The following is a 19396-nucleotide window of genomic DNA, read 5'->3' on the forward strand; positions in this document are numbered from 1 at the left end:
AATCAGCTGATGAGACCCGTTGTACAAACAAATGCTTTGTAATGTCTGCCTGTCTTGAGGTTGTTGTTCATCACTTAGAATCTGATCCCTCTTGTTTTGATCCTCATTATCTGATTCACTTCTTCTTGTTAAGTATTCAATTTAATATTAATTGTTAATTATCAAGTTGTCTACATAACTGTATAACTTAATGATGTAGCACAAACATTTCTCAATATTCTTTTCCTTCAGTTGAGGTGAAGCCAAGTAAGTGAGAGCTAATCTAGAGCTTAAACTCTGGCACATTCAGGTTGTCCTGAATGGCCTATTTTTGTGTTAACTTCGACATTCAGTGCAACCTCTCCAGTCCTAATAACTATTGATTCAAAATCCCAGTGGTCCACAAATCTTTTAGATGGACAAAAGCAGTTCACAGCATCATTTCAGTACAATACTTTGGAAGTCAAAATATGGAAGATTAGAGTATTTGGATAACTTTCATTCCTAGGAGAAAGTGAGGACTGCAAATGCTGGAGATCAGAGTCAAAACATGTGGTGCTGGAAAAGCACAGCCGGTCAGGCAGCATCCAAAGAGCAGGAAAATCAATGTTTTGAGCATAAACCCTTCTTCACATTCCTGATGAAGAGCTTATGCTCGAAATGTCGACTCTCCTGCTCCTGAGATGCTGCCTGACCAGCTGTGCTTTTCCAGCACCACATGTTTTGACTCTGACTTTCAATCCTGCTTTATAATAGCTTCATGCTGTTGCATGCTCCAGGTTTCTATTTACAGAATATGTAACGTCAACGCCAAGATGGCCAACAAAGATAGCTGCCAGCCACCAGCAGAGATGGCAGTGATGACACCTCACTACCATAACAGAGCCACTAGAGGACTGGAAGGTCCCAGAGGACTGGAAAATGGCTAATGTTTAAGAAAGGAGGAAACTACAGGCTGGTTAGCTTGACCTCAGTCATTGGTATGATTTTAGAATGCATTATTAAGGACAAGCACTTGAAAGTACATGGTAAAAGAGGGCTGAGTCAGCCTGGCTTCCTCAAGGGGAGGTCATGCCTGTTTGAATATGTGAGCAGATAACAATCAAGTTAGGCAAAGGAGAGCCAGTGGATGTAATCTATTTGGATTTCCAGAAGGCCTTTGACAAGGTGCCGCACAGGAGGCTGCTAACTAAGATAAGAACCCACAGTGTAAGGAGCAAGCTTTGGGTATGGATAGAGGATTGGCTGACTGGCAGAAGGCAGACATTACAAAGCATTTGTTTGTATAACGGGTCTGATCAGCTGGTTCAGTTTGTCTGGAAAGTGGCTGAGACCATCATTAATCTAGACAGAAATAGGACAGAACTTCATTTGGATATCACCTTTCAGGTATACATGTTGCAACCAATGATAAAGGGGTCTTTTTTCGGATGGCAGCCAGTGACCAATGGAATACTGCAGGGACCACACCTATTCACATCATACATTAACAATATGGATGAAGGAACTAAGTGCATTGTTGCTAAGTTTGCAAAGTTCATACCCTCCCACACCTACCTCACTCCCAAACTTATTGTTCGGATTCTGCAGACAGCTCACCAAATCCCCTCCACTGTTGTTAGCCACATCCCTCTCTACATCCCATATCATTTCAGGCTTTTTCCAATCGCACTGGTTACACCACACTGTCACTAATAACCACAAACATATCGCTATATCTGCAGGGTTTTATGGTTCACACACTTCCAGTTCAGTATTCTAGCACCGTTTGATAATCCAGAAAATTTCAAACTTCAGGAATCCAGCATTCCAGACTGGAAGGTTATGCTGTATTTCGATGTAAAACCTAACTGCACTGTTATATTTCTGTTTCAAATCTCCAACAGCCACAGTTCTTTGTTTTATGGCCAGGACATGGGGAAGAATTCTTCAAACTGTGTTGTGGGATCCTTTACTGTCATAGAGTTGTAAACAGACCTTCACTCCAACATGTCCATGTCTACGATGACCAAGTCCCATTTGCCAGCATTTGACCCATATCCTGCTAAACCCTTTCTATTCATATACCCATCCAGATGCCTTTTAAATGTTGTAACTGTACCAGCCTCCACCATTTCCTCTGGCAGCTCATTCCATACACGCACCACCCTCTGTGTGTAAAAGTTGTCCCATTAGGTCCCTTTTACATCTTTCCCCTCTCACCTTAAACTAATGCACTCCAGTTTTGGACTCTCTTGCCCTGGGAAAAAAGATCTTGGCTATTCATCCTATTCATCATCCAAGGAGCAGGAGAATTGACGTTTCGGGCATGAGCCCTTCTTCAGGAATGAGGAAAGTATGTCCAGCAGGCTAACATAAAAGGTAGGGAGGAGGGACTTGGGGGAGGGGCGTTAGGTGGAAATGCGATAGGTGGAAGGAGGTCAAGGTGAGGGTGTTAGGCCGGAGTGGGGGTGAGGGTGGAGAGGTCAGGAAGAAGATTGCAGGTTAGGAAGGCGGTTCTGAGTTTGAGGGATTTGACTGAGACAAAGTGGGGGAAGGGGAAATGAGGAAACTGGAGAAATCTGTGTTCATCCCTTGCAGTTGGAGGGTTCCTAGGCGGAAGATGAGACGCTCTTCCTCCAGACGTCGTGTTGCCAAGGTCTGGCGATGGAGGAGTCCAAGGACCTGCATGTCCTTGGTGGAGTGGGAGGGAGAGTTGAAGTGTTGAGCCACGGGGTGGTTGGGTTGGTTGGTCTGAGTGTCCCAGAGGTGTTCTCTGAAACGTTCCGCAAGTAGGCGGCCTGTAGAGGAGACAGGCCGCCTACTTGCGGAACGTTTCAGAGAACACCTCTGGGACACTCGGACCAACCAACCCAACCACCCCGTGGCTCAACACTTCAACTCCCCCTCCCACTCCACCAAGGACATGCAGGTCCTTGGACTCCTCCATCGCCAGACCTTGGCAACACGACGTCTGGAGGAAGAGCGTCTCATCTTCCGCCTAGGAACCCTCCAACTGCAAGGGATGAACACAGATTTCTCCAGTTTCCTCATTTCCCCTTCCCCCACTTTGTCTCAGTCAAATCCCTCAAACTCAGAACCGCCTTCCTAACCTGCAATCCTCTTCCTGACCTCTCCGCTCCCACCCCCACTCCGGCCTATCACCCTCACCTTGACCTCCTTCCACCTATCGCATTTCCACCTAACGCCCCTTCCCCAATCCCTCCTCCCTACCTTTTATGTTAACCTGCTGGACACACTTTCCTCATTCCTGAAGAAGGGCTCATGCCCAAAACGTCGATTCTCCTGCTCCTTGGATGCTGCCTGACCTGCTGCGCTTTTCCAGCAACACATTTTCAGCTCTGATCTCCAGCATCTGAAGTCCTCACTTTCTCCTATTCACCTTATCCATGCCCCACATGATTTCATGAACCTCTGTAAGGTCACTCCTCAGCCTTTGACGCTCCAGGGAAAAAGGTACCAGCCTATTCAGTCTCTCTCTATATCTCAAATCCTCCAATCCCAGCGACACCTTTGTAAATCTTTTCTGAATCCTTTCAAGTTTAATAACATATTTTGTATAGTAGGGAGACCAGAATTCAATGCAGTATTCTAAAAGTGGCCTAACCAATGTCCTGTACAGCCATAACATAACATAACAAGTGCTCTTCACAATGCACTGACCAATAAAGCAAGTATGGGGCAGCATGATGGCTCAGTAGTTAGCACTACTGCCTCACAGTGCCAGGGACCCAGGTCCGATTCCAGCCTCAGGTGAGTGTCTGTGTAGAGTTTGCACATTCTCCCCGTGTCTGTGAGGGTTTCCTCCCGCAGGCCAGGTGAATTGGCTAGGCTAAATTGGCCATAGTGTTAAATGCATTAGTCAGAGGGAAATGGGTCTGGCTGGATACTATTTGGAGGGTCGGTATGGACCTGTTGGGCTAAAAGGCCGGTTCCACATTGTAGGGAATCTAATCTAATGTCAAAAGCTGTCATCCCCATCCTGTAAGCCTGTGACTACACTTCCAATGAACTACAGACCTGCACCCCTAGGTCTCTGGCAACATTCCTCAAGGCCCCACCATTAACTCTTTAATTCCTGCCCTGGTTTGCCTTACCATAATACATTTATCTAGATTAAACTCCATCTGCCACTCCTTGGCCCATTGGCCCATCTGATCATGGTCCCATTGTACTCTGAGATAACCTTCTTCACTGTCTACCACACCTCCAGTTTTGGAGTCACCTGCAAACTTACGAACCATACCTACTATATTCACATCCAAACATTGTGATCAGATTAACATCTCATCTGAACAATGGCACTCCCTCTCAGTAATATACCAGCATGGGTTTCTACACTCTTGTCTCTGCACTGGGATACAACCCACTACTGTCTGATTTAGACGTGAGAGTATTACGTGCTAATCTCAAACAGTCAAACAGATTCCCTCCTCGCTGTACATCTGTTCGTAATATGAGAATCCATTTGATTATATCCCTCATCACAGACTGCGATATTTCAATCCTTCCCTCCGGCAAAACCCACTCAATAAAGCAACATTACTGCTTCAATTTTATACTATTTACCTGAAGGACAGTAGGCCCCACAGTCCCATATTAATCAAATTAAAAATAATGGGCATTTCTGCTCACCCTTTCAAAAAGGATTGCTTTCCTGTTTAATTAGGTGGTCGTGTCTCACGCAGTAAAGTACCTAATGGTGCTGCTACAGCCCCCAAGGCCCTGTACCATATCCTTCTGTCTTAATTGTGTGTTTTAATGATGTTGATGAATGTGCTATAATGTTCTCAGGGATAAAGCATGTCTTGTATGGCAATGACAGTCCTTGAACAAGACACAATCCTCTGCCCTTCACTTTGATGTTGTTTTGTCTCATTTGTCTTTGTTGCTTTTCAGACCAAGACTGAAAATTTAGTACTTTTTTAAAAATTAAATTCACATGACAAGGGCATCACCAGCTAGACCAGCATTTATTGCACATCCCTAATACTCAGAGAGCAATTAAGTATCAACCACCTTGCTGTGGGTCTGGAGTCACTTGGAGGCCAGACCAGGTAAGGATGGCAGATTCCTCCCTTAAAGTGAACCAGATGGGTTTTTCCTCTGAAATTGGATTCATGTTAAAAATCACACAACACCAGGTTATAGTCTAACAGGTTTATTTGGAAACATTAGCTTTCACAGCACTCCGAGAGCTAGTGCTTCCAAATAAACCTATTGGCATTGCGTGATTTTTAACTTTGTCCAACCCTGGCTCCTCCACGTTTATGGGCATCATTAGGCTCTTAAGATTAGATGACTTACAGTGTGGAAACAGGCCCTTCGGCCCAACAAGTCCACACCGACCCACCGAAGTGCAACCCACCCATACCCCTACATATACCCCTTACGTAACACTACGGGCAATTTAGCATGGCCAATTCACCTGACCCGCACATCTTTGGACTGTGGGAGGAAACCGGAGCACCTGGAGGAAACCCACGCAGACACGGGGAGAACGTGCAAACTCCACACAGTCAGTCGCCTGAGGCGGGAATCGAACCCAGGTCCCTGGCGCTGTGAGGCAGCAGTGCTAACCACTGTGCCACCGTGCCGCCCTAATTCCTGATTTTTACACAAATTCAAATTTCACCATCGCCCATGGCAGTGATTCGAACTCAGGTCACCAGCGCGTGAACTGAGTCTCTTGATTAACAGAGCTGAAAATGTGTTGCTGGAAAAGCGCAGCAGGTCAGGCAGCATCCAAAGAGCAGGAGAATCAAAGTTTCAGGCATGAGCCTTTCTTCAGGAAGGGCTTCTTTCCTTCTTTCCTGAAGAAGGGCTCATGCCCGAAACGTCGATTCTCCTGCTTTTTGGATGCTGCCTGACCTGCTGAGCTTTTCCAGCAACATATTTTCAGCTCTGATCTCCAGCATCTGCAGTCCTCACTTTCTTCTCTTGATTAACAGTCCAATGATAATGCCACTCGGTCATTGCACTCATATCCTATGAAATAGTTAGGGAAAGATCTTTTACTGCAATACAAAAGATCAATTTATTGTATAAGGCCCTTGAATGTATTCAGTGATAGATCAGAAGCTATACAAATCCAAAAATCCTTTTCAAGCTAGCAGTGGCAAGACTTGTAACTTAGACTAAATATATTGCAGGAACGTTTGTGGAATGTGGTTTTTTGATAAAGCACTTGGGTCGCTGATACCACGGGATCTAACCTGTTTACTTCACTGCGTGGAATTCCAAACTGCACAAGCAACAGAGCAGTTAAATCAGTGGTTGGCGTCAGAATTTTTCCCAGTGTCTGAGGAAGGTGGTAAAAGGCTGGTGATCAGTAAACAGGGCGCTTGACCTTTGTGGGTGAACTGAGCCACCCAATTCACAGGCAGTGACAGCGGATGGTGTTTATATGGCCATCAGAGAGTTGCTGTCTCGAAAGGGGCTAGTGAAAGTGAGCTCTTTAAATGTGAAGTAGTAGCTTGGAAGCAGTGCCCAGCCAGGGTCTTGACTGGGGCTGTTGCACTGCCGTGGGATTCATGTAGTAAGTCTCTGGGAGACACTGATTGGGAGGCAGGGCTTGCTTTGTGTTTGGGAGGGGCTATAGGGTGTGTAGAGAGGGGGTTTGGGAGATGAGACGAGGAGTTTGAGAGGTGAGAGGAGGGATTGGGAGGTGAGGGGGTGTTGGGAGGTGAGGGGGATGTGAGATGAGGGGAGATTGTCAGGTGAGGAGGGTAGCTGGAAGATATGAGGGTGGGTTAGGAGATGAGGGCGGATTTGGGAGGTAAGGGGGATTGGGAGATGGGGAACATTTGGAGGTGTGGGGAGAGTTGAGCAGGGGGGGTTGGAAGGCCAAGGGTGTTGGAAGGTGTGAGGGGGCAGTTGGAAGGTGAGCAGGGGTTGGGAGGTGAGGGTGAGGTTGGGAGGTGAGATGGGGTTTGGGAGGTGAGAGAGGGTTTGGGAGATGGGGGTGTTTGGAGGTAAGGGGTGTTGAGAGGTGAGTGGGGGGGTTGGGAGGTGAGCAGGGGTTTGAGAGGTGAGAGGGGATTTGGGAGATGAGGGTGTGTTAGGAGGTGGGGGGAGTTTGGGAGGTGAGGGGATTTGAGAGATGGAGGTTTGAGAGATGGGGAGAGTTTGAGAGGTGGGAGAGTTGGAAGATGAGGGGGGATTGAGATGTGAGGGAGGGCTTGTGAGGTGAGGGGTTTGAGAGGTGAGGGGTTTGGGAGGTGACAGGGTTTGGGAGGTGAGGGGGTGTAGAGAGGAGAGAAGTGTTGGGAGATGAGACATTTGAGAGGTGAGGGGGTGTTGAGAGGTGACAGGGTTTGGGAGGTGAGGGGGGAAATTTACGTGGAAAGTATTGGGTGAAGGAATAAGATGACATGTCATCCCATCCACTGGAAGGCTTGAGTTTAAAAGCACTCCAGATTAATGAAAGTCTTCTTCCTCTGTCCCATTTAGGACAATCTCATAGGAACAGAATAGGCCATTCAGCCCCTTGAACCTGTCTCACCACTCAGTTCGATCACGACTGATTTGCTGAACATTCCCATTTACAAGTCTTTATTATTATTATTATCATTATTATTATTATTATTATTATTATTATTTCCAAAATGTCCTCATCCAACACAAATCTCAGTCTTGAATGCCTCAATCATTTCAGGAGCCACAACTTTTTAGTGACAGAATTCCAGATTTGTATTCTCCTTTGTGTGGAAAACTGCTTCTTGATTTTTCTCTTTAAAAGCTTAATTCTAATCTCATAATTATGTTGATGTCTCCTCATTCTTCGATCTCTCGACATTAGGAAGCACTTCTTTGTATCCATGCTATTGAATCTTTGTAACATTTTAAAACATCCATCAAGTCACCTTCCAATCTCAGTTTATGTAATCTAACCCACAGCATGCCCCTCTATCATTGTGGGGAATCTGTGTTGTATTCATTCCAGAACTGATACAGTCTTTCTGAGTATCAATCCCCAACACTGAACACAATAACTCAAGAAGGCTGTATATAAGCAAACTCCAAATACATTATCTTATCAAGAGTGGATTAACTTCACAAACTAGCTCCTAAAACCAAACTAATCACCATGGGAGTTCTCCCCAATATCTTAGCCAATATTTATCTGTTTACCAACACCCAAAGCTAGACTATCTAATCATTACCCAGTTGCTTGTCTGCTGGTACTTGCTGTGTGCAAGTGACCATAAGACTATAAGACTATAAGACATAGGAGTGGAAATTGGGCCATTCAGCCCATTGAGTCTGCTCTGCCACTCAAAAGTGGCTGATAAATTACTCAACCCAATTCTCCCAGTTTCTCCCCTTGATACTCAAGAACCTAGTTATCATAGTCTTAACCATACTCAATGACCTGGCCTCCACAGCCTTTTGTGGCAGCGAATTCCATAGATTCACCGCTCTCTGTCTGAAGAAGTTTCTCCTTATCTCTGTTCTAAAAGGTCTTCCCTTTACTCTAAGGCTATGCCCTCAGGTCCTAGTCTCTCCTACCAATGAAAACATCTTCCCAATATCTAGTCTGTCCAGGCCATTCAGTATTCTGTATATTCCAGTTAGATCACCCCTCATCCTTCTCAACACCATTGAGTATTCACCCAGAGTCCTCAAAAGTTCCTCATGTGTTAAACTTTTCATTCCTGGGACATTCTTGTGAACCTCCTCTGTACACACTCCAAGGCCAATACTTCCTTCCTGAGATAAGGGGACCAGAACTGCACACAATACTCTAAATGGATTACCATGCTTACATTGTGACTGTGGCTAAATTTGGAAAGTATTTCACTGACTCAAAAGTCATTCGGGCCATCTGCAATAATGCAAAATTCAATACCAAAACAACTTATAAGTCGACACTCCCTGTTCATCAGCAAGACACCCCCTGTGGATCACATCTCAAATTGTAGATACATTGAGTTTTTTCCAAATGAAGACTGCATATAGTTATAAAGCCATTTTCAACCCTGCTGGAGAGTACTAGTGGGATTGAAAGCTCTTGTACATGTCAGCCTGGGTTTGAGCATTAGCATGTTGTGAACATTACAGTCGAGGAACTAATCTCAAGCCACCCCTGTGCTGTGGTTAAAGGGATTCTCTCATTCTGCATTCCACTAGCTAGTAGCCAGACACAAACAAAAGAACAAAAGGACTCTCTCCACCCTCTATTCTGCAATTCAATCACAATCAAAAAGAATCAGAACATCATAATCGCCCTTCAAACAAAGGATTGAGAGCTCAACTATACAACTCTTAAAGTCAGTGCTATCTGTAACGTCCACTGGGTCAGTCATAATGTTCAACTATCTGTTCATTGTGAACAGTTCAGAGATTGATCTGTATATTTGTTTCTTTTCAAAAAATTATATTATTTTGGACTTAGAGTTTATTTCTAAATTGTCTATATATGTGTTGCATTACTCATTCTTTCCATGTTTAGTGATAGGGATGTACAACACAGAAACAGACCCTTTGGTCCAATTCGTCCATGCCGACCAGATATTCTATATTAATCTAATCCCATTTGCCAGCTTTTGGCCTGTATCCCACTAAACACTTCCTGTTCATATACCCATCCAGATGTCTTTTAGTTGCTGTAATTGTACCAGCCTCCATCACTTCCTCTGGCAGTTCATTCCAAACATAAGCCATCCTCTGCATGAAAAAGTTGCCCCTTAGGACCCTTTTAAATTTTTCCCCTCTCACCTTAAACCTATGCCTTCTCATTTTGGACTCCCCTCCCCTGAGGCAAAGGTCTTAGCTATTCAACTTATCCATGCCCCTAATGATTTCATAAACCTCTATGAGGTCACCCCTCAGCCTCTGATACTCCCTGGAAAAGACCCCCAGCGTATTCAACCTCTCCCTGTAGCCCAAACCCTCCAACCCCAGCAACATCCTTGTAAATCTAGTTAGACTGGCTCGTTGTAAGTGCATTTATATTGTGGGCAAAGATATCCACAAGAAAAAGCATTAGTTTTTGGATCAACCTTGTTCCTCCCAACTAGAAAATGGAAGATTTGGGAATTGAAATAAACTGGAGAATCTCCCTTAAGATCTGGGCAAAACTTCTGGAGATCAGCCTGATAATCCAAGATGGTCCATCAGCTTTTCTGTAACACACGTTACTCAAAGCACATAACTTTTTGAAAGTGTAACAAGGGCTTCTACATTAACACCTGCCAAGCTCTTTTCTTGGTCCTTACTTGCAAGTGTATCTGTGCAGATCGATCACAAATGCCATCTTTGATAGAGCCAACCTATCTTTAATGTAAGAACACACGCACACATATTTCAAAAATTACGAGGCAGACGGGCAAGTATGAGATCAACAGACCATTTTCAAACTTTACATTAGTTGGTTGAGGGAGAGAATCATAGAATCCCTACTGTTGGAAACAGGTCCTTCTGCCCAACAAGTCCATACTGACCCTCTGAAGAGTAACCTACCCAGACCCATTCCCCTACTATCTTCTATTTATCCCTGACTCATGCCCCAAACATATACATCCCTGAAAACCATAGGCAATTTCGCATGGTCAATTCACCTAAACTGCACATAGAGTCATAGAGTCATAGAGATGTACAGCATAGAAACAGACCCTTCAGTCCAACCCGTCCATGCCGATCAGATACCCCAACCCAATCTAGTCCCGCCTGCCAGCACCCGGCCCATATCCCTCCAAACCCTTCCTATTCTTATACTCATCCAAATGCTTCTTAAATGTTGCAATTGTACCAGCCTTCACCGCATCCTCTGGCAGCTCATTCCATACACGTACCACCCTCTGCATGAAGAAGTTGCCCTTAGGACTCTTTTATATCTTTCCCCTCTCACCCTAAACCTATTCCCTCTAGTTCTGGACTCCTCCACCCCAGGGAAGAGACTTTGTCTAGTTATCCTATTCATGCCCCTCAAAATTTTGCAAACCTCTAGAAAGTCACCCCTCAGCCTCTGACGCTCCAGGGAAAACAGCCCCAGCCTGTTCAGCCTCTCCCTGTAGCTCAGATCCTCCAACCCTGGTAACATCCTTGTAAATCTTTTCTGAACCCTTTCAAGTTTCACAACATCCTTCCGATAGGAAGGAGATGGGAGGAAACTGGAGCACCCGGAGGAAACCTACGCAAACACAGGGAGAATGTACAAACGCCTCGCAGTCATCCGAGGGTAGAATTGAACCCAGGTCACTGGTGCTGTGGGGGGTCAGTGCTAACCACTGAGCCACCGTGCCACCCACAATATTGCAAATATTTATTTCCCTCTTTAACCACACAATCCTCAATGTGCATCTGGATTGCAGTTCATCTGGAGAGTGGAACTGCCAGCAGCAGTTCAGTGCTCTCTTTCTGTACTGCACTGGAGTCACAGCAGCAAAAGCAAACTCATGGTTCACAACCTGATAATCTGTTTACTCAGAGGTGCAAGTGTTACCAACTGAGTCAAGCTGACACACGAGATAAGCATAGAACTTAAATCAGATTCTTGAAATGTTCCCGCCTGTGTAGCTGTGTGGAGACTGCTGTTATGATGGCAACTGACTACAATACTCAAAATAAAGTCATGATTTGGAGATGCCGGTGTTGGACTGGGGTGTACAAAGTTAAAAATCACACAACACCAGGTTATAGTCCCAACAGGTTTAATTGGAAGCACACTAGCTTTTGGAGAGACGCTCCTTCATCAGGCGGTACCACCTAAAGAAAGCTAGTGTGCTTCCAATTAAATCTGCTGGACTATAATCAAAATAAAGTGCAAGTGAAGTGGAGCGCTCCTGTCTCCTGTGGCCCGCCTAGGATTCTAAATGTACGCTCCCACCACACTGACACTCACTGAACCCATGTTGACTCTTAGGGTAAAACAATGGGGATTGGATCTACAATGGTTACATCTCAAACCTGTCTCATTCTTAAAGGCGAAGATTGTCCGAGCATTCACTCAGTGATCTCACCTGAAACAGTTACCACCAATTGTGGGGTCAGAGCAGAATTTCCCACCTCGCTTTTCTGGGTCTCTGCCCATCCATGTTCTGGCTGCCCCAGTCTGGTTTCTGGATGATGGGGGTGTTGCGGGGCAGCTAGGAGGGTGCTCATGGTGGATTTCCTTATTAAACCATAAAAGGCTGTTCAGGAATGTGACAAGGTAGATGTGGGGAGGTTGTTTCCCCTTGTGAGAGAGCGTAGGAGCAAGAAACGTTCTTCTCTCAAATCGATGGATCTGTGGAATTCCATATTGCAGAGACCTGCCCCAAATTGGTCATTAAGTGTATTCCAAGTTGCGATGGGCCAAATTTTAATCAGTAAAAGAATCAAGCAGGATGGTAAAAGGGCAAGAAAGTGGAGTTGAGGGTTACCAGATCGGCCATGATCCCATTGAATGGCAGAATGGACTTGAAGGGTTGAATGGCCTACTTCTAATCCTCCGTCTTACAATCTTATGGTAGGTCTGTCAGGAACCATCTGCCCATTATGCCCCAGCCATCAGGAGGTGGGGCAGGCTTGATGGAGCAACTTGAGTTGTCTCTATAAGGGAGGCTGGGAAGTGAGGACCAGAGGGAACCTATCGCTATTGTGGGAGGGAAGAGAAGGGGTAAAGGGTGGAGTGTGGGAGATGGGTCGGACCCAGCTGAGGACCCTGTCAATCATGGTGCTGGGGAATCCTCAGTTGAGGAAGAAGGTGAACATTTCTAAGGTCTCCCTACAAAAGATGGCATCATCAGAACGGTTATGACAGAGAGAGAGAAACTGGGAGAATGGGTCGGAATCTTTACAGGAACAGGGTTTGAGGACGAATAGTCCAGGTAACTGAGTCGATGGATTTATGGTATATATCGGTGGCCAGCCTACTCGCAAAATGAAAATAGAGATGTAAAGGAAGAGGAGGGAGGACAAAGTGAAGGTGAGAACAGGGTGAAAACTGGAAGCAAAATTGATAAACTTTTCCCAATTCCGGATGTCATCGATGTACCGGAGAAAGAGTTGTGAGGATGGACCTGAGTAGGATTGGAACAAGGAATGTTTCAAGTATCCCACAAAGGGACAGGCATAACTAGGGCCCGTGAGGGTACCCACGGTCACCCCTCTGACCTGAAGAAAGTGAGGAGTCGGGGGAGAAGTTGTTCAGAGTGAGGATGAGTTAGGCCAGGCCAGGAGGAGAGTTAGAAGTAGGTCACTCAGCCCTTCGAGGGTACTTCATCAGTCAATAAGCTGATCTGATGACATCATGTTCCCACCTACCTGTAATGAACAATGGACAAATGGTTGCACAGTAACTTTCAAAACAGGATTGGAGATATAAAACTGAAAAGGAAAATCTCTGGGAACAGAGTGAGGGAGGGGAAATCATTGGGCTAGCACCAGTATAATGGACCAAACAGCATTGCCTGGTGCTGTGGGATGCAGTAACCTGTATATCCAGAGATCAACTTCCTCATGTTGATGTTTTTTCCTGGGTGAGGGAGACACTGTGGGAATGAAGATGAAGGCAATGCAGGGAAGGAAATGGCCTAGTGGCACGATCGTTACACCTATTAATCCAGGAGCTCGAGGGGCGTGGGTTCAAATCCTACCACAGCAGATGGTTAAAATTTGATTTCAATAAAGAATCTGGAATTAAGTGTCTAATGTTAACCACAAAATGACTGTTGGGGTAAATGCCATTTGGTTCACTAGTGCTCTTTAGGGAAGGAAAATCTGCTATCTTTACCTGGTCTGGCGTACATGTGACTCCAGACCCACAGCAATGAGGGCTGACTCTTAACTACCCTCTGGACAAATAGGGATAGGCAATAATTGCTGGCTTAGTCAGAGATGTCTGCATCTATGAGGAAAATAACAATTCTCCAAATCCATCACAGAGAAATCTAACCTTAATGTTGTTTGGAAAGGGAAAAGGACAATTTTGTGTGCCATGAAATGTTTTTCATGCTCAGTTAGGCTTTGGTCTAAACAGGAGCAGAACTGAAATATTCAGGCACAGCCATGGATAACAGATGGCGTGTGTTCTCTTAAAGCCATGCAGCACCACCAGTGAACTGGAGTTAATGCTGTGGGAAGAGCATAAAGGATTACATTATCCTTCCACTAATCCAGATCAAGGGGTTAAAGAGTTCACTCTGCCAGTTCCCAGTCTGTAATAAGCTTAATAGCTTTCCTTGTCATAACCCAGGTCTTCGGCGAGTGCACAGTTCTGTGGAATTTATCAGGAAACAGTGCAATGGGTCGTCTCATGAGTAACAGAAGAATCTGCTCGCAATCTCAGCCACAGGGCGTTGCTGAGGCTTATGTCTGAAACAGCTCCTCAGATGCTGCCTAACCTGCTGTGCTTTTCCAGCACTGCACTCTCGATTCAATCTTTGAGTATGTCTAAGGTTGAGATTGATAGATTTCTGATTATCAGTGGTGTAAAGGGTTATCAGGATTTTTCTAATGCACAGTTGCCCTTGAGAAGGACACTTTGCAGAGGGTGCAGAGAAGGTTTACCAATACGTTGTCTGATCTGGAGGGTTTTAATTATGAGGAGAGGTTGTATTAACTCTATTTGTTTTCACAGAGGCTGAGGGATGACATGGTAGAGGTCTACAAAATTGTAAGAGGCATGCAAAGGGTGGATTATTAGTTTTTTTTCCTAGAGTGGAAAGGTCAACTACAAGAGGGCACTGGTTCAAAATGACATGGGAAAAGTTTAGGGGAGAAGTTGACGAAAACTTTTCACACAGAGGATGGTGTTTGTCTGGAATGCACTGCCATTGGCTGTGGTGGAATGAGACACATTAGCAACATCTAAAGTGCATCTCAATAGACACATGAACAGGAGGCAGACAGAAGGATCGATACAGCTCATGGACAATAACTGGCAGGTCTAAATAGAGATGAGGAATCAGTGCAGGCTTGGAAGGCTGAAAGGCCTGTTCCTGTGCTGTACTGGATTATGTTGTTGTATTGTTGTAAGGTGCTGGGGAGCTGCCCCTTGAACCACCGCACTCCATTTGGAATTTAGAATCTATATCTATAGGCTCCCTGAGTCTATATTTGCAGTCCGAGAGTCATCGTTGTCAGAAAGTTGGTCATTAGGTCAGAATCATGAAAAACTCTCCCAAAGGCATTATGGGTCTACCTACAGCATGTGGACTGCAGCGGTTCAAGAAGGCTCACAGTGGGCCTACATACTAGGGCCCTTCAGAATTTCCTTCGCTCCCTTTGAGTATGTTAGGTGCAACTTCCAGCGATTCACGTTTCACCATGAGAGAGGCACAGCAATGTTCTAATAGAAGTCAAAAGTCACACAACACCAGGTTATAGTCCAATAGGTTTAATTGGAAGCACACTAGCTTTCGGAGCAACGCTCCTTCATCAGGATGAAGGAGCGTCACTCTGAAAGCTAGTGTGTTTCCAATTAAACCTATTGGACTATAACCTGGTGTTGTGTGATTTTTAACTTTGTCCACCCCAGTCCAACACCAGCATCTCCAAATTGTGACTAATAGAAGTCAATCACCTTTTACATTTCGATTACATGTTCTACATTTGCACTTTTCAAACATAACCTTCCTCCACGTATAACAGTCATCAAAACGGTCACAAAAGCTGAAATGCAACCCAACAAATGTTACTATTTTTAATGCTTGCCTTTCTTTCTAAAGTATGTTCTCCCATTCACAATGTCCCACGCGTTGGAAGGAAGCATTTGCTAGACCATTGACAGGATGCCCTCCAGACAGTGAACCCCTCACTCACCTACCCCCCGACCTATCAGTGAGAGAGGGTAAGGAACCAGAGTGGAGTGGGACTGGAGGCCTTGATCTCTCCCCCCTCTCTTCACCTCCCTGTCAAGCTTGGTAAATCCATAGGACAGTGATTTGAAATTCCTTTTGTTCCCCTTACCCCAGTCCTACCTCCAAGGCCATTGCATTGTCTCTCACACAACTCCTGACGGAGGAGAATTGAAGACTTCTCCATGCGAGTGTTCTGCAGCAGACACAAGAGCCGCAGTGAGAGCACAGTTCTTCAGTGAGCAACAGTGTCCCTTCCACAGACTAAAAATAACCACCCTCCTACCCTACTCAGTCAGGCTCTGATTAACAATTCCCAATCGGAAGAAAGAGGTAAAATATGGCTAATTCCCTTTTAAAATAAAATCCCTTTTGTATCACAACCCAACGACTCTACCTTTGAGAAGGCTTGCTCTTGCCGGCTCTGTGAAGTTTGGTTGCTGGGACTCCTGAACTTTCTTTCCAAACAGCCACTAAAGAATCCTACCAGGCAGGCAGACGACAGAGAGCAGAAGAAATGTGATAAGGACCAACAGTTCCCTACCCCCACTGTGGATATACATGCTCAAGTGTGTTCACTCAGTCAACAGCTGACTGGACAGAACTCCGCACTATAAATACTCGATGGATTTTACGTTTAGGCATTTATTGGCTGTTGAGGCCTGGACAGTGACATGATTTGGTGTAAAGTCAGGACCAGGGAAGGGACAGAGGTGAACAAAGGCAGGTCGAGGTTGGATCATCCTTACCTCGGCTTTTCCCACACATTCCATTCCCTTTCAAGCTGGCTATTGAAGGTCGATGAATATTAATCAGTATGTTTTTTGTACAGCGAAACAAATCACTTCTGACACACATCTGTGTTTGATGGCCAATCTAAACAATTTAGTAGGAGAAATTTTGATTTTTTTTAAATACAAAACAGAGTAAAAGTTTAAGGTAAGAAAGTATCCACAATCAAAACAACCCTATGGTTATAAGCAAATAGCAACAGTCTGTTATATCAGAGTATTCATTGCTATCTTTGAATAAAATCCATGTTTTTCGTTATTGTCAAAAAGTCCTCGTTGAGCTGATTCTTTTTAACACATAGTAATATATTTAATCCACAAGTAAAATGTTTCTTTAAAATAAATTGCATTCCAAATTGTTTACCCTCAGGGTCACATTTGTGTTCACATTTTACTCACTTATATTATATTTAGGCTCTACAATTTTTTTTAACAGAATAAAATTGCCGAAAACCACAACAAAAGCCAAATCTCACAAAGAAAATGTTTTTTCAAGGGGCAGCCTTATCAGGAGCCTGAATGTTGTGGGTTATGAAGAGAAATGTGGCAGAATTATGTCAGGAGTACGGCGAGATCTATCTTGAAACCAAAACAGCTCACTGTATCTTTTAGACATAAAAAGCTCCAGATGCTAGAATCCAAAACAGACAGGCAGGAGGCTGGAAGAACACAGCAAGCCAGGCAGCATCAGGAGGTGAAGTTGACGTTTTGGGTGTAACTCTTCTTCAGGACTGGATGGTGGGTGTAAGGGGAGCTGCAGATAAAAGGCGAGGCGGGGGGCAGCGTGGTGAAGTGGTTAGATTCCCCAACAATGTGGAAACAGGCCCTTCGGCCCAGCAAGTCTACACCGTCCCTTCGAAGAGTAACCCACCCAGACCCATTTCCCTCTAACTAATGCACCTAACACTATGGGCAACTTAGTATGGAAAATTCACCTGACCTGCACATCTTTGGACTGTGGGAGGAAACCGGAGCAAACCCACGCAGACATTTGCCCGAGGCTGGAATCGAACCTATGACCCTGGCACTGTGAGTCAGCAGTGCTAACCACTGAGTCACTGTGCCGCCCGGGGGGTTAGGTGAAGACACATAGAAGGTACAAGCTGGTTGGTGATTGAATGGAATGAATCAGGTTGGTGGCAGGGAGCAGTGGAAGGGAGGGGGAGGGACTGAGAAGGGAGTCAGGGGACGGGGAGGAAGGTTATTTGAAATTGGAGAGCTCAATGTTGAATCCTCGGGCTGTAGGCTGCCCAGTCTGGCATCTAAGATTTGCAAACAACTCAGGATCCTCATGGCACCTCTCCAAAAATGCTTGTGGGTCACTTAGGAAGCTTGATAAGACATTGTAGGGTGTCCCAGTGGCTGGCATTGACAGGCTTACTGACAGGGACAGTCATCAGCTCACAGAATGGACCAGGCTGCATCTCGGGGCTGATGCTTGCTCTCTCAGTCTTGCTCCCACCGTCCATCCATGTCTTGCCTTGCCCTAATGGTGCATTGGTACACAGTCTAGCAGTCCAGTCATTCTGAGGTGCTCTCCTGTGCAGGCTCACAGAGAAGCTGCTGGTCAGAAAGAGTTGTACAACACACACAGAGACTTAAATCGAAAAGCTATTGTGCATGGGGACAGCCCTCACCCAGTTCAGGGGCTTGGCCACAATCGGTCATTCACTCTTGTTGATGACAGTCAGGGGAGCACAGTCCAGGGAATGAGCAGTGGTCAGTCTCACAGGGTCTGCAGGAGCAGCAAATGGGTGTTGTGTATAGTCAGTCAGGGAGCTGAAAACACATCGTATTCAGGGTTCTGGTCAGTCACGCCTGTGGGGCCTACACAGTCAATGTTGGTCAGAGGTCTGGGATAGTACAGTCCTGAAGCTGTTAGGGATGGCTCAAAAGATGACTGTAGGACAAAGGGGAGAGGGCTCCCTGCCAAAAGGGGCAATCAAGGCTGGAGGGGGGGTATGGAAATGGATGTGGGGACAAGGATGATGGGATGGGAAACTCAAGTTATAAAGTGGGCTAGGTAGAACAGCATTGGTAAGTGTGATAGGCTCTGAGGGGGGGACAGATATTGTTAGAAATGATCAAAGTTGTCGCTTCCACAGAGGAAGCAGAGTGAATGTCGTTAAGGTGGATTATCTGGGGCAGTGAAGACAGTTTGAGGAAAGTTTCAACACGACTGGTATTCAACATGGAGGATGTGGGGGATGTTGGGTAGCACAAGGTAAAAGGGGACACAGAGACTCCGTGATCTAACTGGCTCCCGGGCAGGACCCAGTCACCACAAGCTACATGTGAAATGCACCTGGAAAATGTCTAGAACAATGCCCAAGGTGACTGCTGTCAGTCACTTTGATGAGCAAAAATACAAAATCCATGTCTGCTTGTCACTGAGACATTGAAGGGGCAAGTGAGTGAAATATACGCTAGCTAAATGGAGCTACAGTTAACTTGCAAACATTTCTTCATCCATTCACAATATATGAATGTGCTTGGGTTCAAATACTGGTCATCTGGCTGCACAGTACCCTTTAAAATGGCATAGATTATAGGAATGCTGATCTTGAGATTATGCTCAGCATGGACTGGTTGGAGCAAAGGGATGTTTCCATGTTGTATGATTCTAAGTGTCTACATGTGATGAGTAGCAAGTTCATCCAGGAACGGCATGTAATAAGGTGAGGCTAGGATCAGATAGATGCTAAAGCAGTAGGATAGATAGTTCATGTTTGGTACAATTCAGCAAGAGAACTCATTCAGCCTTGGGATTGAAACTGTCCAAAACATTTGATGAAGCTGACATTTATCCAAACAGAAACTACGATTCAGCCCAGAATGTGCAAC

General features: G+C 45.3%; 1 protein-coding gene across 6 annotated transcripts in view; it reads right to left on the reverse strand.

Moving 5' to 3' along the window:
• LOC132827048 (unconventional myosin-XVIIIb-like) overlaps positions 1–16259 on the reverse strand; it is a 350661-nt gene extending 334402 nt beyond the window's left edge. For 3 of the 6 annotated variants that reach the window (XM_060843473.1, XM_060843472.1, XM_060843471.1), the window contains exon 1: positions 15885–15953. In XM_060843473.1, the coding sequence (XP_060699456.1) occupies positions 15885–15896 (12 nt within the window). In that variant the 5' untranslated portion in view covers positions 15897–15953. Of the gene's footprint in view, positions 1–15884; positions 15956–16158 lie in introns of those variants that run through there. The other 3 variants (XM_060843476.1, XM_060843475.1, XM_060843474.1) reach the window with 3 other exon arrangements.
• Between the last annotated feature and the right edge of the window lie 3137 nt (positions 16260–19396).

The sequence above is a fragment of the Hemiscyllium ocellatum genome, chromosome 24, assembly GCF_020745735.1.
Source record: "Hemiscyllium ocellatum isolate sHemOce1 chromosome 24, sHemOce1.pat.X.cur, whole genome shotgun sequence".
In the NCBI taxonomy this organism is placed as follows: domain Eukaryota; kingdom Metazoa; phylum Chordata; class Chondrichthyes; order Orectolobiformes; family Hemiscylliidae; genus Hemiscyllium; species Hemiscyllium ocellatum.